The sequence below is a fragment of the Notamacropus eugenii genome, chromosome 1 (assembly GCF_028372415.1).
Source record: "Notamacropus eugenii isolate mMacEug1 chromosome 1, mMacEug1.pri_v2, whole genome shotgun sequence".
Taxonomy (NCBI): Eukaryota; Metazoa; Chordata; class Mammalia; order Diprotodontia; family Macropodidae; genus Notamacropus; species Notamacropus eugenii.
In genome coordinates, this window is record NC_092872.1 from 663,098,848 (window position 1) to 663,118,884 (window position 20,037).

At 40.1% G+C, this 20,037-nt stretch overlaps 1 protein-coding gene across 1 annotated transcript in view; it reads right to left on the reverse strand.

Moving 5' to 3' along the window:
• PRKCE (protein kinase C epsilon) overlaps positions 1-20,037 on the reverse strand; it is a 661,730-nt gene that overhangs the window by 230,112 nt on the left and 411,581 nt on the right. Inside the window, exons 7-9 of the mRNA XM_072635707.1 lie at positions 10,327-10,469; positions 5,695-5,791; positions 1,792-1,991 (exon numbers count right to left, since the gene is read on the reverse strand). Coding sequence (XP_072491808.1) covers positions 1,792-1,991; positions 5,695-5,791; positions 10,327-10,469 — 440 coding nt within the window. The remainder of the gene's footprint in view (positions 1-1,791; positions 1,992-5,694; positions 5,792-10,326; positions 10,470-20,037) is intronic.

Genomic DNA, 20,037 nt, shown 5'->3' on the forward strand with positions numbered 1-20,037 from the left:
TTATGTCTAATTTCTGGCAAAGTTCTCACTGCATGGAGTTATGCCTGGTCCCAGTACTGTGGTTGAGGTATTCTTTAACCTGTCTAAAGAATGTAGCTACTTCAGGAATTACCATCTAATAAGGTGAAGGTTCCCACCCTGGCCCTGCCCCTGAGATTTCAGGGTCAGATAGAGGGAGGTAAGGGTCCTGGAAAAAATTGCCCCAAGTACCCTGGAGCAACTGCATGCATTCATTCTCTTTGAGGTGGTCAGTGGGAGAGACATGGAACAGGGCCATATGTCAAGAAAGCCGGCTGACCTACATACGAGGGCTTTCAAGTGTCCAGGACTTGCCATAACATGTTCCCCCTTGATCTGCCAGGTCTAGTCTGCTCTTCAGATTTCTGAATGGTCAGCTCCTACGAGCTCCCTGTGCAGTCCTTGGTTTAGAGAGAGGTACACAATGCCCAGATTAGGCCTAGGAATTGGGGTTATGAAGGAGGTCAAGGGTTGGACCATCTAAAATGAGCATTATTATTATCTTTACATATAGCAATTTTGCAATCCTTATGATGGTCATATATATATATATATATATATGGATGTATGTGTGTGAGTGAGTGTGAGTGTGTGTGTGTGTGTATGTGTGTGTGTGTGTGTGTGTGTGTGTGTGTGTGTGTGTGTGTGGCCATCATGAAGATTGCTACATTACCATGAATTGTCTTATGGAAGTGAGAATCTGTATCATTTATGCCTGTGTTCACACACTTGGGAGGGGCCAAACATGGACAGACCAGGGAAAGCCTAAGCCAAAGACACTGCTTTCTTGCTCTGGATGGACCTATGATCTCATCCATGTGAGTAATTCATTCCCTGCTGCCTCTCACAGTCCTTCTACCTGACTATGGAATTCGTGCTCATGTCTTTCCGACAAATAGGAAGCATTCCTCTCCTTCCTCTAAGACTACTGACCGCATGCGGAGAGAAGTGCTGAAAGTGAGCGGCAAATTCTATTTCCCTTGTAAACCAGCCTATTTTCAGATTTACTTTAGACCACAAGCTCATAAAGGATAGGGACCTCACCTTGTTAACATGCTTCATATAGTATTCATGCCAGAGCCCAACATGGTAAGAGGGGGAGAAATGGGCGATGTGTATTCTCTGATGTGGACAAAATGAAGCTAACATTGGGCTGGGCTCGTTCAGGTAGACCCACTTAACGGAAAGTCATAAAGTTCACAGGGAACATTTACAAAGACTTTGTAATGAATTAAAAGCAAGACCTCAGACTGACTACTGGTGAAAGGAAGGAGGAATAGTAGATATGAAAGGAGGAGGAGACAGAGGAGAAGGAAGAAAAGGAGAGATGACTGGACTACACACACACACATACATGTATGTATATATGTATGTGTGTGTACATATATGTATATGTATATGTATTTATGTGTGTGTATATGTATACTTTAACTTTCCAAAACGTTTTTACATCATTTACCTCATGTGGTCATTACTAAAACAGACAAACAGAAAATACAAACACAAAACAAAACACTTTAAGGGTAAAGAGAACAAAAGTATTAATTCCCTCATTTTGCAGATCAGGTGCTTACATGACATGACTAAAGTTCCCCAGCTAGCTATAACAGGAAGGAACCTTCACAGGACCTAGGTGAGCCCAAGGCAACCCAGCGTTCGAGAGTGTAAATGAGGCAATAATGCCTTGAATACAGTGAGTCCTTAATAAATGCTTGTTGAACTAAGTTGAACACCTGTTTAAGCAAAATCCCAGGAACCACTGACACCACACACCTTGCCAAAGCTTCCTTTGCCTAACACCTTGATGAAGTTGAACTCTTCAAGGCCCATTCGCTTTGTCTGGCTCTGCCGGACCTCGCCATTCTCTCCAAGGCTGGCCAGTTGACCATCTGCTGATGATGCCGCCCGGTGCTCCTCCCCTCGGTTGTCAAACGACAAGGCCTTCCTAATGTTGTTTTCAAGCTCTTTGATTTCTGAGAACAAGGGTGACAAATCATGGAATTAACTCCACCAGCCTCCTTGCAGTTCCAGCACTCAAGCTTTTCCACTTCCTCCCCTCCTCACTGCTAGACCTCCTTCCCTACTCTTTCCTCAAACTCTTTCCAAAGCATTCCACCTGTTGATTTACTTTAGACCCTAGGTTCATAACACATGGGGCACTGGACAGTAACACATTGCACACAGGGCCTGGCCCTGTACCCTATACAGGAAGACAAGATGAGGTTCTAGTTAGACCTCAGAGTCTTGTGACATGCCCACAAGAACAAGTTGAGCAGGTTCTCCTCTAGGATCTAAAAATAGTGAGAAGAATGACCATGGCTACTGCCTCAAAACAGCCAATCACAGCTGATACTCGTATCTTCAAAGAAGTCTCATCTCAATGATTTCATTTTGCTTTGTTCTTGGATTTGTCCCAATGACCTATTTAGCAAGAAGGACTTCTTAGGAAGATGAGCATTGACTTATGATTAACAGCAGAACCATCCCCCAGTACATATGGACATATGGAAGATTATCTCAAACATGGTAGGAATCCTTCCACACATTTAGGAGATTTTGCAAGAACAAATTGTCTTTTTCTCTCTGTTAGAGTATGACGTATATTATATGTGTATGATAACACTAGTTAATCCTTTGACCTTTTCTATTTGAAGAAGTTTTATCGTTAGCTACTCATTAACCAAAGGCACACACTAGACTGTGCTGAAATGGACATCTTCAGCATAATCTGATTTCAAAATATGTCTATGAATAAATAGGATTATACTGGAAGGGGCACATAGAATTATTAACTCTCTGGAATCAAGACAAGGTTTTGCTTTTACAAGATGCCCCTCAGCCAAAAACCCAAATGTGTGTATGTTTGTTTGTTTGTTTTTCCCCTAGAATTTATCCTGCTAATTTGGAAATCATCAGAGTCTAGTGAAGGAATTGGGAGGTGCCTTCACAGATACATCAGAATTCCAGCTTTGAAATTGCTTCTACAAGTATAGGTCATAACATGTAAGAACTAGAAGGGACCTTAAAGGTTATCTAGTCCAACTCCCTCCATTTTTAAAGATGAGGAAACCAAAGCCCAGGGAAGGTGTGACGTTCCAAGAGTTGTACAGCTCTACGTGACTTGGCTGGACTTCAAACCAGGTCCTCTAACTAAAAGCCAAGGCTCTTCCACTAAACCATGATGCTTCTGGTACCCTTGGTACGTAGTGTTAAGGACAAAAGAATGCCTCTCAGTAAAGTGACAGCCCTTCTTGTCTCCAAATGAATCTGGGTTAACCTCTGCTTACTGTCATACAAAAGGAAGTCCCAGAAAGAAAATCTCCCAGAGGACACATGCAACAAGCCCAGTTTTAAATACTGAAGTTGGAATAGCTTTGGGAAGGCAATGTTGTACTGATTTAGAATAACAAGGCATGAAGCTTATGGGCTATTTCCTCAATGTACCTTAAGAGATCCACATGTTCTATAACAATGACCAGTACATATAATGCTGCTTTTTATTATTTAAAGTCATCTCTCATTTACTTGTCCTTTCTTTCTTCATGTTAACGATGGACATCTTCACTTGACAGATGAGGAAACTGAGGGTCACAACCAAAGTAACTTGTCAAAAGTCATGTAGGAAATTAGTCAGGACATCACAACCAAGTCTCCTAACTCCTACCTACCCCACACACTGTCTGATGATCATAAATGAATTTTTTTCATAGGACCACAGATTTAGAATTGGAGAGACCTTAGAAATTATCTGGCCCAGGGGTTCTTAACCTACAGATTCGTGAACCTTTTTTTTTTATATTTTGATAACTGTATTTCAGAATGGTGGGTTTCCTTTATAATATTATGCACATTATTTTATGCATTTAGAAACATTATTCTGCAGAGTCTTTATGCTTTATTAAACTGCCAAAGGCATCTATGACATAAATAAAGTTTAAGAACTGGTCCAACCTCTTTATTTATCGAGGTGAAGTAATCTGCTGATAGCCCCAGAGATCATAAGCAACTGAGTGGCTTTCTCAACCCAAGTCTTCTGACTCTAAATCAATATACCCTGAGGCTTCTTTTGGGGGCATCTTATATAGCTCATATGATAACATCCACATAGTTCCAGAGGTCACTCCTATTCATTTCCAAAGTCTCAGGTATAGTATTTATTAAATTAAAGATTATCTTTAGTCTTTCTAGGCCCTCATTCCCAGAATTCCTCAATATTAAAGAAAGAACTAATTCATTTCCTTATGTTAGCAAATGGATTCTGCAGTGAAATTAGTTCCTCATTAGATGCTAAGGTAAGGCTATAAACAATCACCTTAATAGGCTCAATCTTGAGGTTAAGCTATACTGAGCCAGGAGGTTAGGGTTCTAATCTCACACCGACACTAACTCAATGCTGACCCCATGTCCTTTCACCTCTCTGGGCTCTAGCTTCCCCATCTGTACAATGGGGGCAGTAATTAACTAATAGTCCTGTTTACCTAACACGAAGAGAAACAAAGGATGGTCATTTGAAAAGGCAAAAAGTGAATATTACTGTTAATGTTATCGGGAAAAGCACACACTTCTCCCAAGCTCTATGAGGGCAGGGATAGCGTCTCATCCAAACCTCTACAGCCTCTAATGCTCGACCCAGCAGGCACTTGGTTGGATGAACTGGATGAATGAATAAATGGCACTTACATGGCATTTATTTAACATTCCCAGGCCCACTGTAACCTTATTAACATTCTGATATTTTCCCAGGATGTCAAGTCCTCATAAATTTACAAACAAGAAGGGTGGAAGGAAAATGAAAGAACACCGAATGTGCAGTCAGGAGACCTGGGTTCATGTTCTGGTTCATTTCTTACTAAGTAGGTGAGCAAATCACTTAACCTCCCTGGCCTCTGTTTCCTCAGTCATAAAATGGGGGAGGAGACACACTTGATGGTCCCCTCTAGTTCTAAAGCTTATGATGTTTGGTGAATTCCAGGCTACATTTTGATAATAAATCAAGATTAAAGCTATTCTCCCCCCATCATAGCCCAGCATTGTCCCCATAACCTTCCATTAGTCACTATATGCACCAAAGGTACTCAGATAAGTGATCCTCTACCTCCCTCCATCCTCAGCCTATTCCAATCCTGATTCTAAGGTAAAGAGCCAATGACAATGAGAAGGAACACAACTGCTTGGTGATGAGGAGATGCCAAGACATAGGAAGCTTCTTAGAAGATAGATACAGATGGTGGGAGGAAGGGTCATAGTTTGGCAAAGTGGCTGTATCTCATTAGTCACTGGAGAAGAGAAAGGAGAAAGGGAAAGGAAAGAACCACAAACCTGGAAGATGTTTTGTTTCTCTATACTGACACAGAGGAACTGCAGAAAAGGCACAGTCACTTCAGGCAGAGCTTAATGATTCAGTGCCTTGCACACAGTAGGCCTTCAGAAATATCTGTTGAATGACTGAATAAGAAAAGGGAATGTGGAGATCTTCCTCAAACTATGAGTCATTCTAACCCAAGCTTTCTTTCTTTGAGGAAATTGGGCTTAGGTTTCACATCACATTCAATTAAATCCACCATTGACTGAGAACCTACTATATATGCCCAAGCACTTTTTTAAAAAAGGATTAGAATAAGCCAGCTCCCCAAAAGCACAATTTGAAATTGAGGGAAGAACATCACAGCTTCTCACCTTGATCACAAGGGGAGGTGGGCGCTGACTTGGATCGATCTTCTTCAGATGGGGAGCTCCCAGGGACTGGCTGCTGAGTCTCAGTACCTGCAATTAGCTGAGGCAGACACACAGACATACACATGGTTATCTGGGAGGTTCTCTGGTCCCAAGTCAGCCAAAGAGCTGACAGGCAGCATGCTTTCCAAATATCATGATTCATTTTAAAAGTTGTGATCTCAAAAGGCTTCAGCCTCTTCTCATTAAGGAGTTAAATGAGAGAGAGAGAGAGAGAGAGAGAGAGATTGATATTTCCAAGTGTTTGTATGATGCTCTGATTATTTTGAATCCACCCATCCTTTGAAGTCAATCTCAAATTCATTAGTTCTGTGAAGTCTTCCTAGATCACCTAGGTTAGAAATGACTTGACTTCCATCCTGTCGCTGAACTCTCAGAACACTTTCTGTCTACATCACTCATTTGGATCCTAATCTCATACTGCTTTGTACTGTTAATTTTTTATTCATTTACTTACATTTGATCAAAATTACATATTTAATAAAAATAAAATAATTTTATTTAGTTTTTTACTAATTTTTATTTTTATATAGCACTAACTACCTTATACACAGAAATTTGCAAAACACTTCAAGTCTAGGAATTCATTTAACTCCCACAACAGGCCTTTTGGTAGTAGGAATACAGAAAAGGATTAGATCTATGATATTATTGATATAGAGAACTTTAGGATGAGCAAAGTTCCTCTGCCAATGCAAGTTAGCATCTTCTGTGAAACTTATATTCTAAGAGGTTGCCTAGAGTAGTACTTCTTAAACTTTTTCCACTTGTGAGCCCTTTAGTGCTTCTTAAATATGGGTTTCAAGACTCACAGTTCAAGCTATAGCGCTAAGAGTCTTAAGTGACCTGCCCAGGGTCACATAAGTAGCACCTTAAAGAGATCAAAGACAGAGGAAAACAATCCATATGGACAAAAATATTTCTAGCAGCTCATTTTGTGGTGGGAGGCCCACCAACTGAGGAGTAGATGAACAAATTAGGGTATATTAATATCCTACAATATTGATGAAAGGCATAATTTCAGAGAAACCTAGGAAGATTGGTATGAACTGATGCAGTTAAGTGAACAGAACCCAGCTGAATAATTAGTACAATAACAACATAAAAACAAACAATTTTGAAAGCTGTAAGAACTCTGATCAATTCAGTGATCAATCATGATTCTAAGGGATCAATGATGAAACACATTATCCACCTTTTGACAGAGAAGTGATGAACACAGGGTGCAGAGTGAGAAATTCATTTTTAGACATACAAAATCAGGGGAGTGGCTTTGCTTGACTATGAATATTTGTTACAGGGTTTTGGTTTTTAATTTCCTTTTGTTTTCAATGGTGGAGGGGAAGGGAAGGAAAAAAAATTGAGGTTCTTTCATTTGGAAAAATAATTAATTAAAAAAAGTGTCAAAGGTGCCCTGCCTTCGAATCCAGACATTCCTGACTCCAGTTGCAGAACTCCATCCATGAAACCATGCTACCTTCTAATGTGTGTACTTTTTTTATCCATTAAGTGAGATTGCAAATTAGGTAATTGGGGAGGTGGCATGTTTTCAATTTCTTTGTATGCCTCACCATCCCTAACATAACGAGGCAGTCACAACACAAGCCCAAGAAACATTTGCTAATCATGCTCCTAACTTTATCAACCTCTCTCTCCAGGAAATCATTCCCTGCCCTTGGCATTGGCGACCCTGTTTGAGGTTTACTTGGCAGGTTGGATTCCTATGGCTCTTGCCCTTCTGGTCCAGAAGAGCCATTCAGATACACTTTCTTTCTACACCGACGCTGGTGTTGACACAACATCAAAATCAGGAACTGCAGCTGAGAAGCGATCTTGTGTTCCAGGCCACAGGGGCCTCTTTTTTCCAATCTCTCATTCTAAGTTGAGCTATGGCAGTCGTTCCAACAATAATGCAGGAACAAAGAGATTAAACCATTTTCCAGTGTTTGCATTCAGTGGAATTCGAGTGATAAAAATATCACCATCATAAGCCCTTATTTCTGGCAGTGTCATTCGCTAAAATGATCCGTGATGGCCTCCTTCCAACAGGTCTTACAATGACCCAGGACATTCAGATGAGGTGCAGCTGCTGGAGGGGCACCAGGGCTGTGCAGAAAGCTGTGTTTTTAATGTCATTTTTATACTGTATTTTGATCAATAATAAGATTGCTTTGTTACGTTATTTCTGGCACAAGAGCAGGAGAAAAAAGGAAGTCTTCAACGCAAGATTCTACTTTGTTCTTATTTCCACCCTACATATTTATCTGACTCTCCCTTTAAGAATATACTGCCTGGAAAATATTTTATAGGTACAAAAGTATTTATCTAATTTACAAATTTAAATTTATGTAAATATACAATTTAGTAATTTATATAAATACAAATTGTATTTATCTTTTTGTGGTGGCAAGCAAATGCAAACTAAGGGGATGGCTATCACTCAGGGAATGGCTAAAAAAAAGTAGGATATACGAATGTAATAGAAGAGCTCTGTGCTGTAACAAATGATGAGGGGCTTAAGAGAAATGTGACAAGTCTCCTATGGACTGATGCAGAGTGAAGTAAGAACCAAGACAATAGGCGATACTATAACGTCTTCACTGAAAAAATAAATAATTTTGATGACTTAAGAACTCTGATTCTTACAGTAACCAATCATAATCCCAGAGGCTTGATGATGAAACATGTTACCTACTTCCAGACAGAGAGATGACAGACTCAGGGTACAGAATAAAACACACAGCTTTAGTCCTGGCCACCATGGGAATTTGTTCACCTTGACTATGCATATTTGTTATAAGAGCTTTGTTTCTCTTTCTTCTTTTTTGTTTCACTTTGTTTGTGAGAGGAAAGAAAAAAAGGCTTGAACATTGAAAAAAATTGATTAAAAATATATTAATACTGCCTGGTATTCTAACTGTTGACTCCTTCTGCTCCGTGGCATCCAGTCCAGCCCCTTTCCTCTTGGTGGATATAGAAATGAGAAGGCTGGAATAAGAAGATAGCCACTAGGGACATGCAGATCATAGTTAAATTCCCCTAGCAAGAGTGGCATTTTCCATCTAGACTTTGCAAGAATACTTTTTAAAGGAAAAAACTAGAAAACTTGTTTTAAGAAGGCAAAATATATTTATCCTTTTGCAGCCAAGGACCAAGGCATTTTTGAAAGTCACAAGGGAAAGAAGGCAGGCTGCATCTATAGCCAGATGTTGTCTGAGAAATGACTGGCCAATTTAAGGGAGTTCTAATGATTAAGAAGAGACTGAGAGTTCTCTTGCTTTTCTGGTCTAGTAGGGTCCCTTGGACATGCTTTCTTTCTTCTGGGATCTCAGTGTAGGCTGGTGTAGATTATTCTAGAAAGTTAGATGGAAGTCCTCTTAATTTTCTGCCTAGGGCCAGCCAGCACGATAAAATATTTGAAAGGACTGGCTGATGGAAACCACTCCCCCATGCCAAGATTTATAGTTCAATTAACTTGCTTCCACTTTTCTCATAACAACTTTTCAAAAATTTCTGAAAACTTCTAGGCAGAAAGCCAAGGTTGGAGAAGACCTCAAACACCAAATTGTTGCTAATGCCTTGGGGAAATGACTTACATCTGTGGGCCCTGACTTATGAAAAAAAAATATGCTAGGTATATAATATACATGTGTGTATGTATATATGTATGCACATGATACACATGATACACACATATATATACAATACACAGACATGTGGTACATGTGGCATGTCATACACATATCTACTGTATATGTATTGTATATATGTATGTACACATGCACATTTATGTATTTGACTACACACAGTGTGTCCCCAAAGTCTTACTTCAGTTTTAAGCTATCAAAGTTTAAATGCATACACATGTGCATAATCTATATGATGCATACCTATATACATAATAGCTACCTGCGTGTATGTATGTATATATGTATGTATGGGCACAAATTCCCTTGAAGGATGAGAAGCAAAGGAATCTTTTTCTATTGCATTTAGAATTTCATACAGATGGAAGTCAGACTGGTTCCTATGGAAAAAGACACAGCTGTTTGATGTCATGGAATTTTGACCACGTCCAAGGGTAGTTGCATTCCAGCACTATCCTGTTTTAACTTTCCCTCCCCTCTAGAAAAGGATGGTGTTGCAGGGTTTTTTGTTTCGTTTGTCTTGTTTTTGATATTTATCCTTCTTAGAGCAATGCCACTGGTAGATTCCATCCCCTAACGCTGATCTTTTGCCAACCTGGGGGCATTGAAGTATACTTCTGCACACCGTGGGATTTTCTGGCAGGTTTTCCTCCCTTTCTCCTGGAGGAAATTTCAGTACTGCTCTTTAAGCTTAGATCTTTTCTTGACAAACTTTCCTTCAGGCCAATGAAAATTAAGGCAATGACTGAGACAGGCTTAAGGTAAATAGTCTTTCTTTTTTTTACACAGGCTTATTTCAAGTAAACGCTGTGACTCTCCAGGGCCCAGGATAAGCCCAGGTTTCAGGCTTCCTGAATCCCATTATCCCACTTCCTACAAGGCAAAACCAACATTGCTGAAAAGGCTCAGAGGCAGTCACCTAATTTACCTTTTTCCTTCTTTGACCACTGTTGGTGATTTTGTCCGGAGTGACTCCCAGGTCAGCCAGAACTTTGGCAATCCCCCTCGCATCTACCCCACAGTTGGGTGCGACGTTTGTTTCACAGCGTCGATGTACATTCATCTTGCAGACTGAAAGGAGACATTAAGGATCAGATGCATGTATTTCCCAGAAAAAAAAAACCCCACAATAATAATTACAATAATCCCTCACAAGCTTCAGGAAGATAAATGAGCCTCATCTTACATAAGAAAATTGATTTTTTTTTTATTCCTTCCATACTCACCTCTTCCACGAAGCTAACCTTGCCTCATTCTTTTCCCTCCTCTAAAATAGGGAATGCAAATTTCCTTAGACCTCTTTTACCACTGAGGAAACTGAGCCTCAGGGAAGGCCCAGGGACTTTTCAATGAGCACATAGGAAATAAGCAGTACCTGTGTGGCCTTTATCAACTCACTCTTAACCTCTTAGGTCGTCTGTTTCTGCATCTATAAAATGAGGGGATCAGAATAATGTCTAACATCCTTTCCAGCTCTGAGTCTCTGATCCTTGTAAGTCAGGCAATAAACATTAATTAAGTGCCTACTATGTGCCAGCCACTTTGCTAAGCACCAAGAGATACAAAAAGAGGTAAAAGACAGTCCCTGCCCATAAGGAGCTTACACTCTAATGCATAAGTCACGGAAACTTGATTTAACCCAGGACTCATCACTCTCTCAGGCGTGCTTTTTTTTGTTGTTGTCCTTGGTGGGTTTTTTTAGTTTCATTGATGTTTTTGTTTTTAAATCACCATGATTTCCTAATATACTCCATAGTCTCACCACCTTTCCTATACCACATTATATACTACTATGGTATGTTATATATGGTATGTATATAGTATATATATATGTGGTATATGGTATGGTATATATATGGTATGTTCCTTTATTTTATAGATAGATAGATGATAGATACATATATAATCTACTATATTCTTCTTTTATAGCAAGGAAAAATAGCCACTCAAAACCAACTGACCTCGTCTGAGAATATAAGTAGCACTCCACACTCACAGCCTCCCACCTCTCCAAGGAAAGGACTCTGGTGGAATTTATCATCTTTTAGAGATATAAAATGTCAGATCTAGAAGGACTCAGTGACTGAGTGGCAAATACAACACCTGACTTGAAGTCAAGAGGCTGAGCTTTGAATCTGGCCTCAGATGCTATCAGATGATCAAAGGCAAGTCATTTGATTTCTAAAGAACCAGGGAGGTGTTGTGGATAGCACAGAATCAGGGAGACCTGAGTTCAAATCTCTGCCCTAGACACTTAGTAGATGTGTGACTTGAGGCAAGTTCCCTGTCCTCTTTCATACTCAGTTTCCTTATCTGTAAAATGAGCTGCTGAGAGGATGAAATGAAATATTTGTAGTGATTCTCAAACCTTAAGCCTCTATGGAAAAGCTACTATCACTATTACTAATTAGTTTTTTTATCTCTAAAATGAGGCTAATACTACTCATTCTACCTACCTCAGTGGTTTATTGAGAGCGAAGTACTTTATAAAGCCAAAAGTGAGTTGTTTCCATCATACTCAACTCCCTCATTTTACAGATGAGGGAACATCTGATGGTTGGAGAGATAAACAGTCTCCCCAAAATCATAACCATAGTCAGAAATAGAGCTGAGACTCTAATCTTCCAACTTCCACAATAGTGTTCTTTCCTCTGGACCCAACTCCATCCAACTGCTACCTCCTCTTAACTCTTTCCCATGCTCATATTTTGCACTATAGCCTTTTGCAGTTGAAAATGTACTACTTTATAATTTTTAAAGTTGTATTTTATTTTAGGTAGTCCCCAACATTTTGTGACAGCAAGCCCCTAAACGTCTATTTTTTTGATTGCTGACTTCCCACAGGGCTGTCTGTGCAGACAGTTCGTGTCCATATACTTGCTGGATACATAAGGAAATATCATACTGCCCTGTCTGGGTAGTCAGCACTCTGATTATAACAGAGCTTGCTTGTCTTTTCTGTGTGTAGAGAGGTCAGAGAAAGAGACAAGGCTGGGATATGTTACTGGGGGAAAGGACAAAGGGTCTTCTCAGAATTCTCTAGCCAGCACAGCATTTGTCAGTCTTTCTAGAACAGAGGGGCTGCTGGGGTGAGATTAAAATTGTTTCCTTATCACACTGTCTCTCAATCCATTTTCTCTCTGAGGAAATGACTATCTGGGGAGATATAGCCAAGCCAAGGGGTTACAAGAAGTCCAGAAATGGATTTCTGACCCTAAGTTAAATGGCAGAAGAAATAAGAGGACTCAGGGGAGGGGAGTGATAGTTCACAGTCAAGAAGAGCTAAGGAAACATTTTTTTTTTAAGTTCAGAGAAGGCATCTGAATGAATGAATGAATGAAAAAGCATTTATTAAACACTTTACTCAGAACGGGAGCTAAAAGACATGCTTAAGAAGAGGTCAAAGGATATACTTGTTCTTAGCATTGGTCTTTGTACCTTCTGGTGTAACCTTGGTTGAGGAAAAGGCTTAAACTGATGAAACTGAAGTAAGCTTTATTGGATGAAAATACTGTCTAAGGAAAGTTACAATCCCTTCTGTCAGGGGGAGATTACCAACCATAGCATCTCTGCTGGATAAAGAAATGAATAGAAAGTGGTGGCTCTGAAATCAGTGGCTTGGCTGAGGATACAGCCAAGGCAGTAATTCTCAAAGTATGGGTCTACAGATCCTTGGGAGACCCTGAGACCCTTTCAGGGGATTCATGAAGTCAAAATGATTTTCATAATAACACTAAGACTTCATTTGACTATCATTTCCATTATTTTCAACCATCTACATATGTGAGGCTAGATTTTCTTCTTATATTTCAACCAAAACAACAAATCACAACAGACAACACAGAAGTGAATAGGAGACTCTATTAAGCCAGACGTAAAAGAGATTTACTATAAAGACAATGCTAATCTTTTCATTAATCTTTTTTGTTTTGGAAAAATATAGTTTTTTCATTAAAAATGTTAAAAGAGGGAAAAACTAATCGATAATTACATCCTAAGCATTTACTTTGTGGAAGATACTCAGCTAAGTCCTAGAGACACAAAGAATCAATCTATCAACATTTATTAAGCACCAAAAGCCAAAAATGAACCCTGACCTCAAGGAATTTATATGTTCTAATGGGGAAATAACACATATGACTCAGATCATGCAAGATAAATCTGGAGTAGATGGAAGATAACCTTGGAAGGGATAGCCTTAATACCAAGGAAAAGCAGAAAAGGTTTCCCAAAGAAGGTAACACTAATTGGTAAAAAATTTACTGTATATTTTTCAGACTATGCATGAATCTTAAAGGAAGCCAGAGAGTCTAAAAGCTGGAAGTCAGAAGGAAGAGTATTCTAGGTATGAGGAACAACCTTGGAAAAAGTGCAGAGACAGGAGATGGAGTATCATGTGTGAGGAATAGCAAATGGCCAGTAGAGGCATATAGCTAGATCATAGCGTGTATAGAGGAAAACAGAACTTAGGATAATAATAGTGCTTGCCTCCCCAGGGCTGCCGTGATATATAATATTTGTAAAATGCTTAGCTTTACAGTACCTGGCACATAGTAGGCTCTTAATAAATGCTTGTTTCCTTTCTTTCTTTACTAGTGAACATTTTCTTTCTTTTTTTTTTTAAAGGGGGAGACCTTCCAGGAGGGAAAGAAGGGAGCAGTCAATAAGAAGAGATGAGAGAAAGAGTAAGGATTGGTGGGGGTAAACTTTTGGAGGAAATGGGAGAGGATGGGATTAAGAGTATCTGGGGTCAGAGATGGCAAGCTGAAGAGCCAGTTGATCATCAGAGACTAGAATAAAGACCTAAGTTCAAATCTAGCTTCAGACCCTTACTAGCTGTGTGACCCTGGACAAGTCACTTAACTTCTGTTTGCCTCAGTTCCTTCATATGTGGAATGAGGATAATCATATCACCTACCTCTTAGGATTCTTGAGAGGATCAAATGAGATAATATTGTAAAATGCTTAGCACAGAGCCTGGTGCATAGGAAAAGTTACACAAATGTTGGTTATTATTATTATTAAAGGAATAAGGAATTCAAGAGTAGAAAACAATGTAAAGTTGAACTGGTCCACCGGGTGGCAAAAATAGGGAAGGCAGGAGAGCATAGAGTAATACAATTGGATTTGAAATCAGTTGGATTGACAGTTGCAAAGAATTAGCTTTGACTCAGTGGGACTGATATCAATGTTTCCAAAGGTCTTAAATGGAATTCTCTAGACATCTGTGCTGGATTCTATGTTGTCTAATAATGCCAATGACCTGGATAAAGGTATCAATGACATGCTCCTAAAATTTGCAAATGACATAAAACTAGGAGAGAAAATAACACACTCGATAAGAGTTAAGAGCCAAAAAACCAAAATCTTATCATACTATAGAATTGGGCTGAATCCAGTAAGATGAAATGTAATAGAAATGAATACAAAGTCACACTTGGGCTCCAAAAGTCAATTTCACAGAATGGAGGGGCTTAGTTGGACATGAGTTTGTCCAAAAAAGAAAAAAATGATCTTGGGATTTTATTAGACTATAAAGTCATTAGGAGATACTAGCTACAGTGACCCAGGGCAAGTTGCTTAATCTGTTTATCTCAGTTTCCTCAACTATAAAATGAAAATAATAATAGCACCTACTTCCCAGAGTTGTGGTGAGAAACAAATGAGATAATTGTAAGCATTTAGCACAGTGCCTGGCACATTGTAAATGCCATATAAATATTAGTTTTTCATTACTATTATTAACATTTATCAGGTATGAAAAAGGGGATAATTCCTTTTTGAATATGTTTTAGACTGGATGACTGCTGAAGTCTACTCAACTCTGAAAATTCTCTGATTCTATAAATATACTTGCCTCGTTTCACTTTCAAATGGTCCCTTGGGTGGATGTTTCACTGTTTCAAATGCTGCTCACCAAGGGTTAAAACGAGAGCTGAGCAGAGGCCAAGCGGAGTGCGGAGTGGCATGCCCTGAGCCACCTGCTCTCCATGAATGACTAGGTCACTGGCCTAAGGGAAGGAGATGTCACGCACCCACCCAGCTTAAAGAGGAAATGAATTATACTACTCAAACCAAGATGCCAATTGCCCTGGGGACACTTTAGATCTGTTTTCTTGGAAAAGGAAACCCACTAGAGCCTCTCATACTCTCATTGGGGTCATCCCAAGAAATTGAATTATCCTTAATAAACTCCCTACATAGGCTCCACTACCTTAGCTGGGCTCTCTGCACATAGCACTGTCATCCCCACTGAGTAATTGAATGTGATGATGGGCTAATGGAAACAGAGATTAGCTGTTTTAACTCCTCTCAGAAACAGCTGCCCTCTCCCCTTTTCTGTGCCCTACCTGTTAACAAACCCATCAATCCAGGGTTTTGTGGTCCAGACAAACTGGCTTCCTCTCTATTCCTCACACAAAGCCTTCCATCTCCTATGCCTACAAGGCTCTCCCTTACTTCCTCCTTTGAGAAGCCTTCTTTTCCTTGGAGATGCAGCTCAAGTACAATGATTGTGAAGCCTTTCCCAACCAGTCCCAGATACCAGTCCCTTTCCTCTGTCACATATTTAACTACCTTTTATTTATTTTTATTCATATACATTCACATACATATGGATATAACATTATGAAGATATGTGAATATAGTGTTGTAGATGCTCATCCTTTGTTCTTGAAGAGGACCAGGAACATCACAAGGGTGACATCTTGACTGGCTCATGAACTGGACACATACACACATACACACACACGTATGTATTGCTGTTTCTGATAGAATACAAGCTTCCCCTTCCTGAGATCAGGGGCAATTTCAATTTTGTCTCTGTATCTCCAACACATAAGCAAAGGGCCTGGCACGTAATTGGGATTTACAACCTATTTGATTGATTGATTGCCGGTTAAGAGGTTAGCAAAGGTAGATCTCTAAGACTCAGAGGTGTGCTACAGACAGCTTATACCAGTTTGCAGTTTGGTACATTTTCATTCCGAGCACTTACACCTCAGAAATCTGCAAACACTACCAATGAGGACTTGATTTGGGTCTTTTTTGCCTCATTGTCTAGACTTAAGAAAGTAATGGAGAAAATGTTAACAATCCAATTAAACCTAAGACTGTGCCTACTGTATTCTGGGGGAAAGCTGGTTGTTAAACATGTTCCAAGATACCCCTGCTAAGATTCTACATGATGTCACATGAAGGCAAAAAAGTGATGTTAGGTGATGTGAGTAGTGTGTGAGCTCTCTAAGTCCTACCAAGCTAAAAAGGGTTTTGTTGGAGGCCCAGAAGGAGTGACTACTGCCTGGGAACTGGCTGAGTTCAGGGACCCTCATCACCAGAAACTTAGCAGCGGACCGATTTTTATTTTAGACTTTTTTGCCATTCACTAAGATAATCTTTAAGGCAGGGAAAGTTTGAAAAATGCTTATAGAGGGAGGGAGTGCTTACACCAATGAACTCTCAGTTCCTTTTATAACCAAAGGATTCTGGAATTTACCCACATAACTATATACCTTAACTATTAGTGCCCTCTTGTGTTCATATGTTAAATCTACATGTCTGAGAGGTTGCAGGATGATCACAACAAAGTCTTTGATTTTTTTTTTAAAGTTTTTTAGACTTCCTGGAAGAAAAAGCAACACTATTTAAATGGAGAGAAAAAATTGCATTCCCCTACCCTATGCATACTTTAATGAAAGCATGTCATGTGACACAATAATTATGAAAGTGGCTCAGGGTCAGCTCCTTCCAGAAAATTTCCCCTGACCTCCCTGGGTTGAGAGAGATCTGTCCCACCACCAATTTCTCATAGCATTTTGCCTCCATCTCTCATTAGCCCTAATCCCATTTTACTTCAGATCATATTCATGTGTCAGCACAGCATACCTCCTCCGTTAGAGTTCCTTCCTTTAGTAACTCCTTTATTAGCTCCTTGAGGACAGAGACTGTTAATTTTTATTTTTTGGAGCACAACAGAAGCTTAATAAATGTGGTCGCTGTTGAAATGAAAAAATCTACAGGCTTCACAAGTGCAAGAGCTCATTTTCCCTAGGGTTGGTGAACTGGACCAATCGTGCTGGTGGGGCCACACTTTGGCTTCTGGCCACTAGGCAGTTACACAGAGAAGCAGCTGGTGGGAGACAATTAATGACCTGGGCAATAAGTATCTATTAAAACCTACTATGGGCCAGGTTGGGGGCAGGGGGGGGGGGGATTGGGGGGGGTAGACAAAAACTAAAACAGTCTTTTCCTTAAAGAAGCTTAAATACTAAAGGGAAAACCAACTCCTACATATATAAATAATTACAACGTAGAGGCAAATTATGGAGGAGGGAGTGCAATTAGCACCTGAAGAGATGAGAAAAGGCTTCATGTAGGAGATGGTGTTTGAGCCAAGCTTTGAAGGAAGCTAGGAATTCTAAGAGGCAGAGGCGAGGAGGGGGTGAGACAGGCAATGAAATGTCTAGTTTGGGGAACAGCAGGTAACCAGTTTGGCAGAAACACACGGTACATGAAGAGGAATAATGAGTAAGAACCTTGGAAAGGTAGGCTGCAGCCATTTCGGGAAGGCTTTAAATACAAATGGGGATAAATCTGTACACATCACAGAGACAAGAGGGAGTCATCAGAATTTTCTGTGCAGAGGAGTGACAAACTTGTGCAGTTGTCATGTTAATTTGGTGGTTCTTTGGAGGACAGAAGGGAGAGGGGAGAACCTGTAGTCAGAAAGACCTATTAGAAGGCTATTTCAATAGTCCAGGGGAGTGGTGATGAGAACCAGCCAACAGGGTGGCAGTCCTATGGATGGAGAGAAGGGGAAGTAGTTGATCTGTTATGGAGGTGGAATTGATAAGGCTTGGTAAATGACTGGATGTGGGATATGAGGTGGGGGTGAAAATGACACTAGGGTTGCACATCTGGGTAACGAGAATTGTTATACCCTTGACATAAAAAGGGGAAATTCAGAAAAGGGTCTCTCTCCCTCTCCCCTCATCCCTCATCCCTCATCCCTCATCCCTCATATCTCTCTCTCTCTCCCCCCTCTCTCTCTCTCTCTCCTCCTCCTCCTCTTCTCTCCCACCCTCTCCTCTTCTCTCTTCCACTCTCTTTTCTCTCTTCCACCCTCCTTTCTTCTCCCTCCTACTCTTTCTTCTCCTCTCTCTCACCTTCTCTTCTTTCTTCTCTCTCCCTTTCCTCTCCCTCCTTCTCCTTTCCCTCCTAACTTCTCTCTTCTCTCTTTCTTTCTCCCTCTTCCATTTTATCATACAAGGCAATACTGGTTGCATGAGTTATTAAATAATCAGCATTTTGCCCTGATGATTTTATCTCTATATTTTTATGCTTTCTGTAACTGAGATCAAAGCTAAGTTTTTTTTTTACTGGGGAAGTCAGGACTATTGCCCGTCTCACTCTGCTGAAGATTCCATCTACTCTACACACAAGAACAGAAGGCTTTTACTTCCTCACCTCACATGTGGAACACATGGAGTGTGTCAGATGCACCTGGCAAGAAAAACAAACAAACAAAGAAGCTACAAAAGTATATGATCTCATCTTAGGGAGGCTCAGCAAGGCTTAGGTCAGAAACTTCTGAATGCAGAGATAGCGGCTATCATGCATTTGCAGTGGCAGCATCATGCCTCAGTGCCTTGAGAGAGAAGTAGTCCTGAATTCAGGGGGAGCAAAGCTTCCTTGGGAAAATAAAGACAGCCAACATCTGTCCTCCCTGCACTGCATGAACCAGCTCTCGATCTACTGGTGAGTATACTAATCAACCACCTAATAATCCTTGTCATTCTTCATAATAATGCCATACAAAACCTTGGAGTGCTCTATGAATCATCAAAGGCAGGCTCAATCAGGTTCCAGTTTTACTGTGAAGACAGGGCATTCCTCCTGTCTCAGTGACACTGCTCATGTCTTTTTTCCCTTCCTGGAATGACCTTTCGGAATCCCATCCTATCCTTTAAGCCACAACTCAAGAGTTTCCTCCTCCCCCGAGGAACCTTCCGTGACCACTCTAATCCCACCCTGCTCTCTCTCCCTCCTTGGTCTGATCTTTTATAGCACTTGACTTTACCATTAATTTGTCACTTAGTCAAATACAGGCTTGTGATCTCTCAAATTGGTGTCTTCTATTATTGTTTAATCTCTTATGAGGACATGTCTTGTCTTCCCAGCTAAAGGAAGAGACTGAGCCTTAGATTTTCTTAAATCACCGACAAAGTTTAGCTCAGTGTTTTGAATGTAGTGAAAAATTCTAATTATAATCAATGATCAACAAGCATTTTTAAATGCTTACTTTGATATGCATCAAATGCTATGGTACATACTAAGAATGCAAAGACAAAAGAGTGACAGTCTCTTAAAGAATTTATATTCAAAGGGGGTGGAGGGATAAATGTACACATTTAAGTAGATATTGTATGTAAGTTGTTGTTTGTCCTTCACTTTTGAAGATGACCAATGACCAAGTTGTAAAGGGTGATATCTTGACTTTTGTGTGAACTGGATTTAAGTGAGACATAGTTGGGCAAAGTCGGTAGCCTCACTCTCTCCTAGAATCATGAAATCTTGGAATATAAATTAAAAATAAAAGAGGGAATTAGCGTTGGGAGGGCAGGTCAGGAAAGGTCTCAGG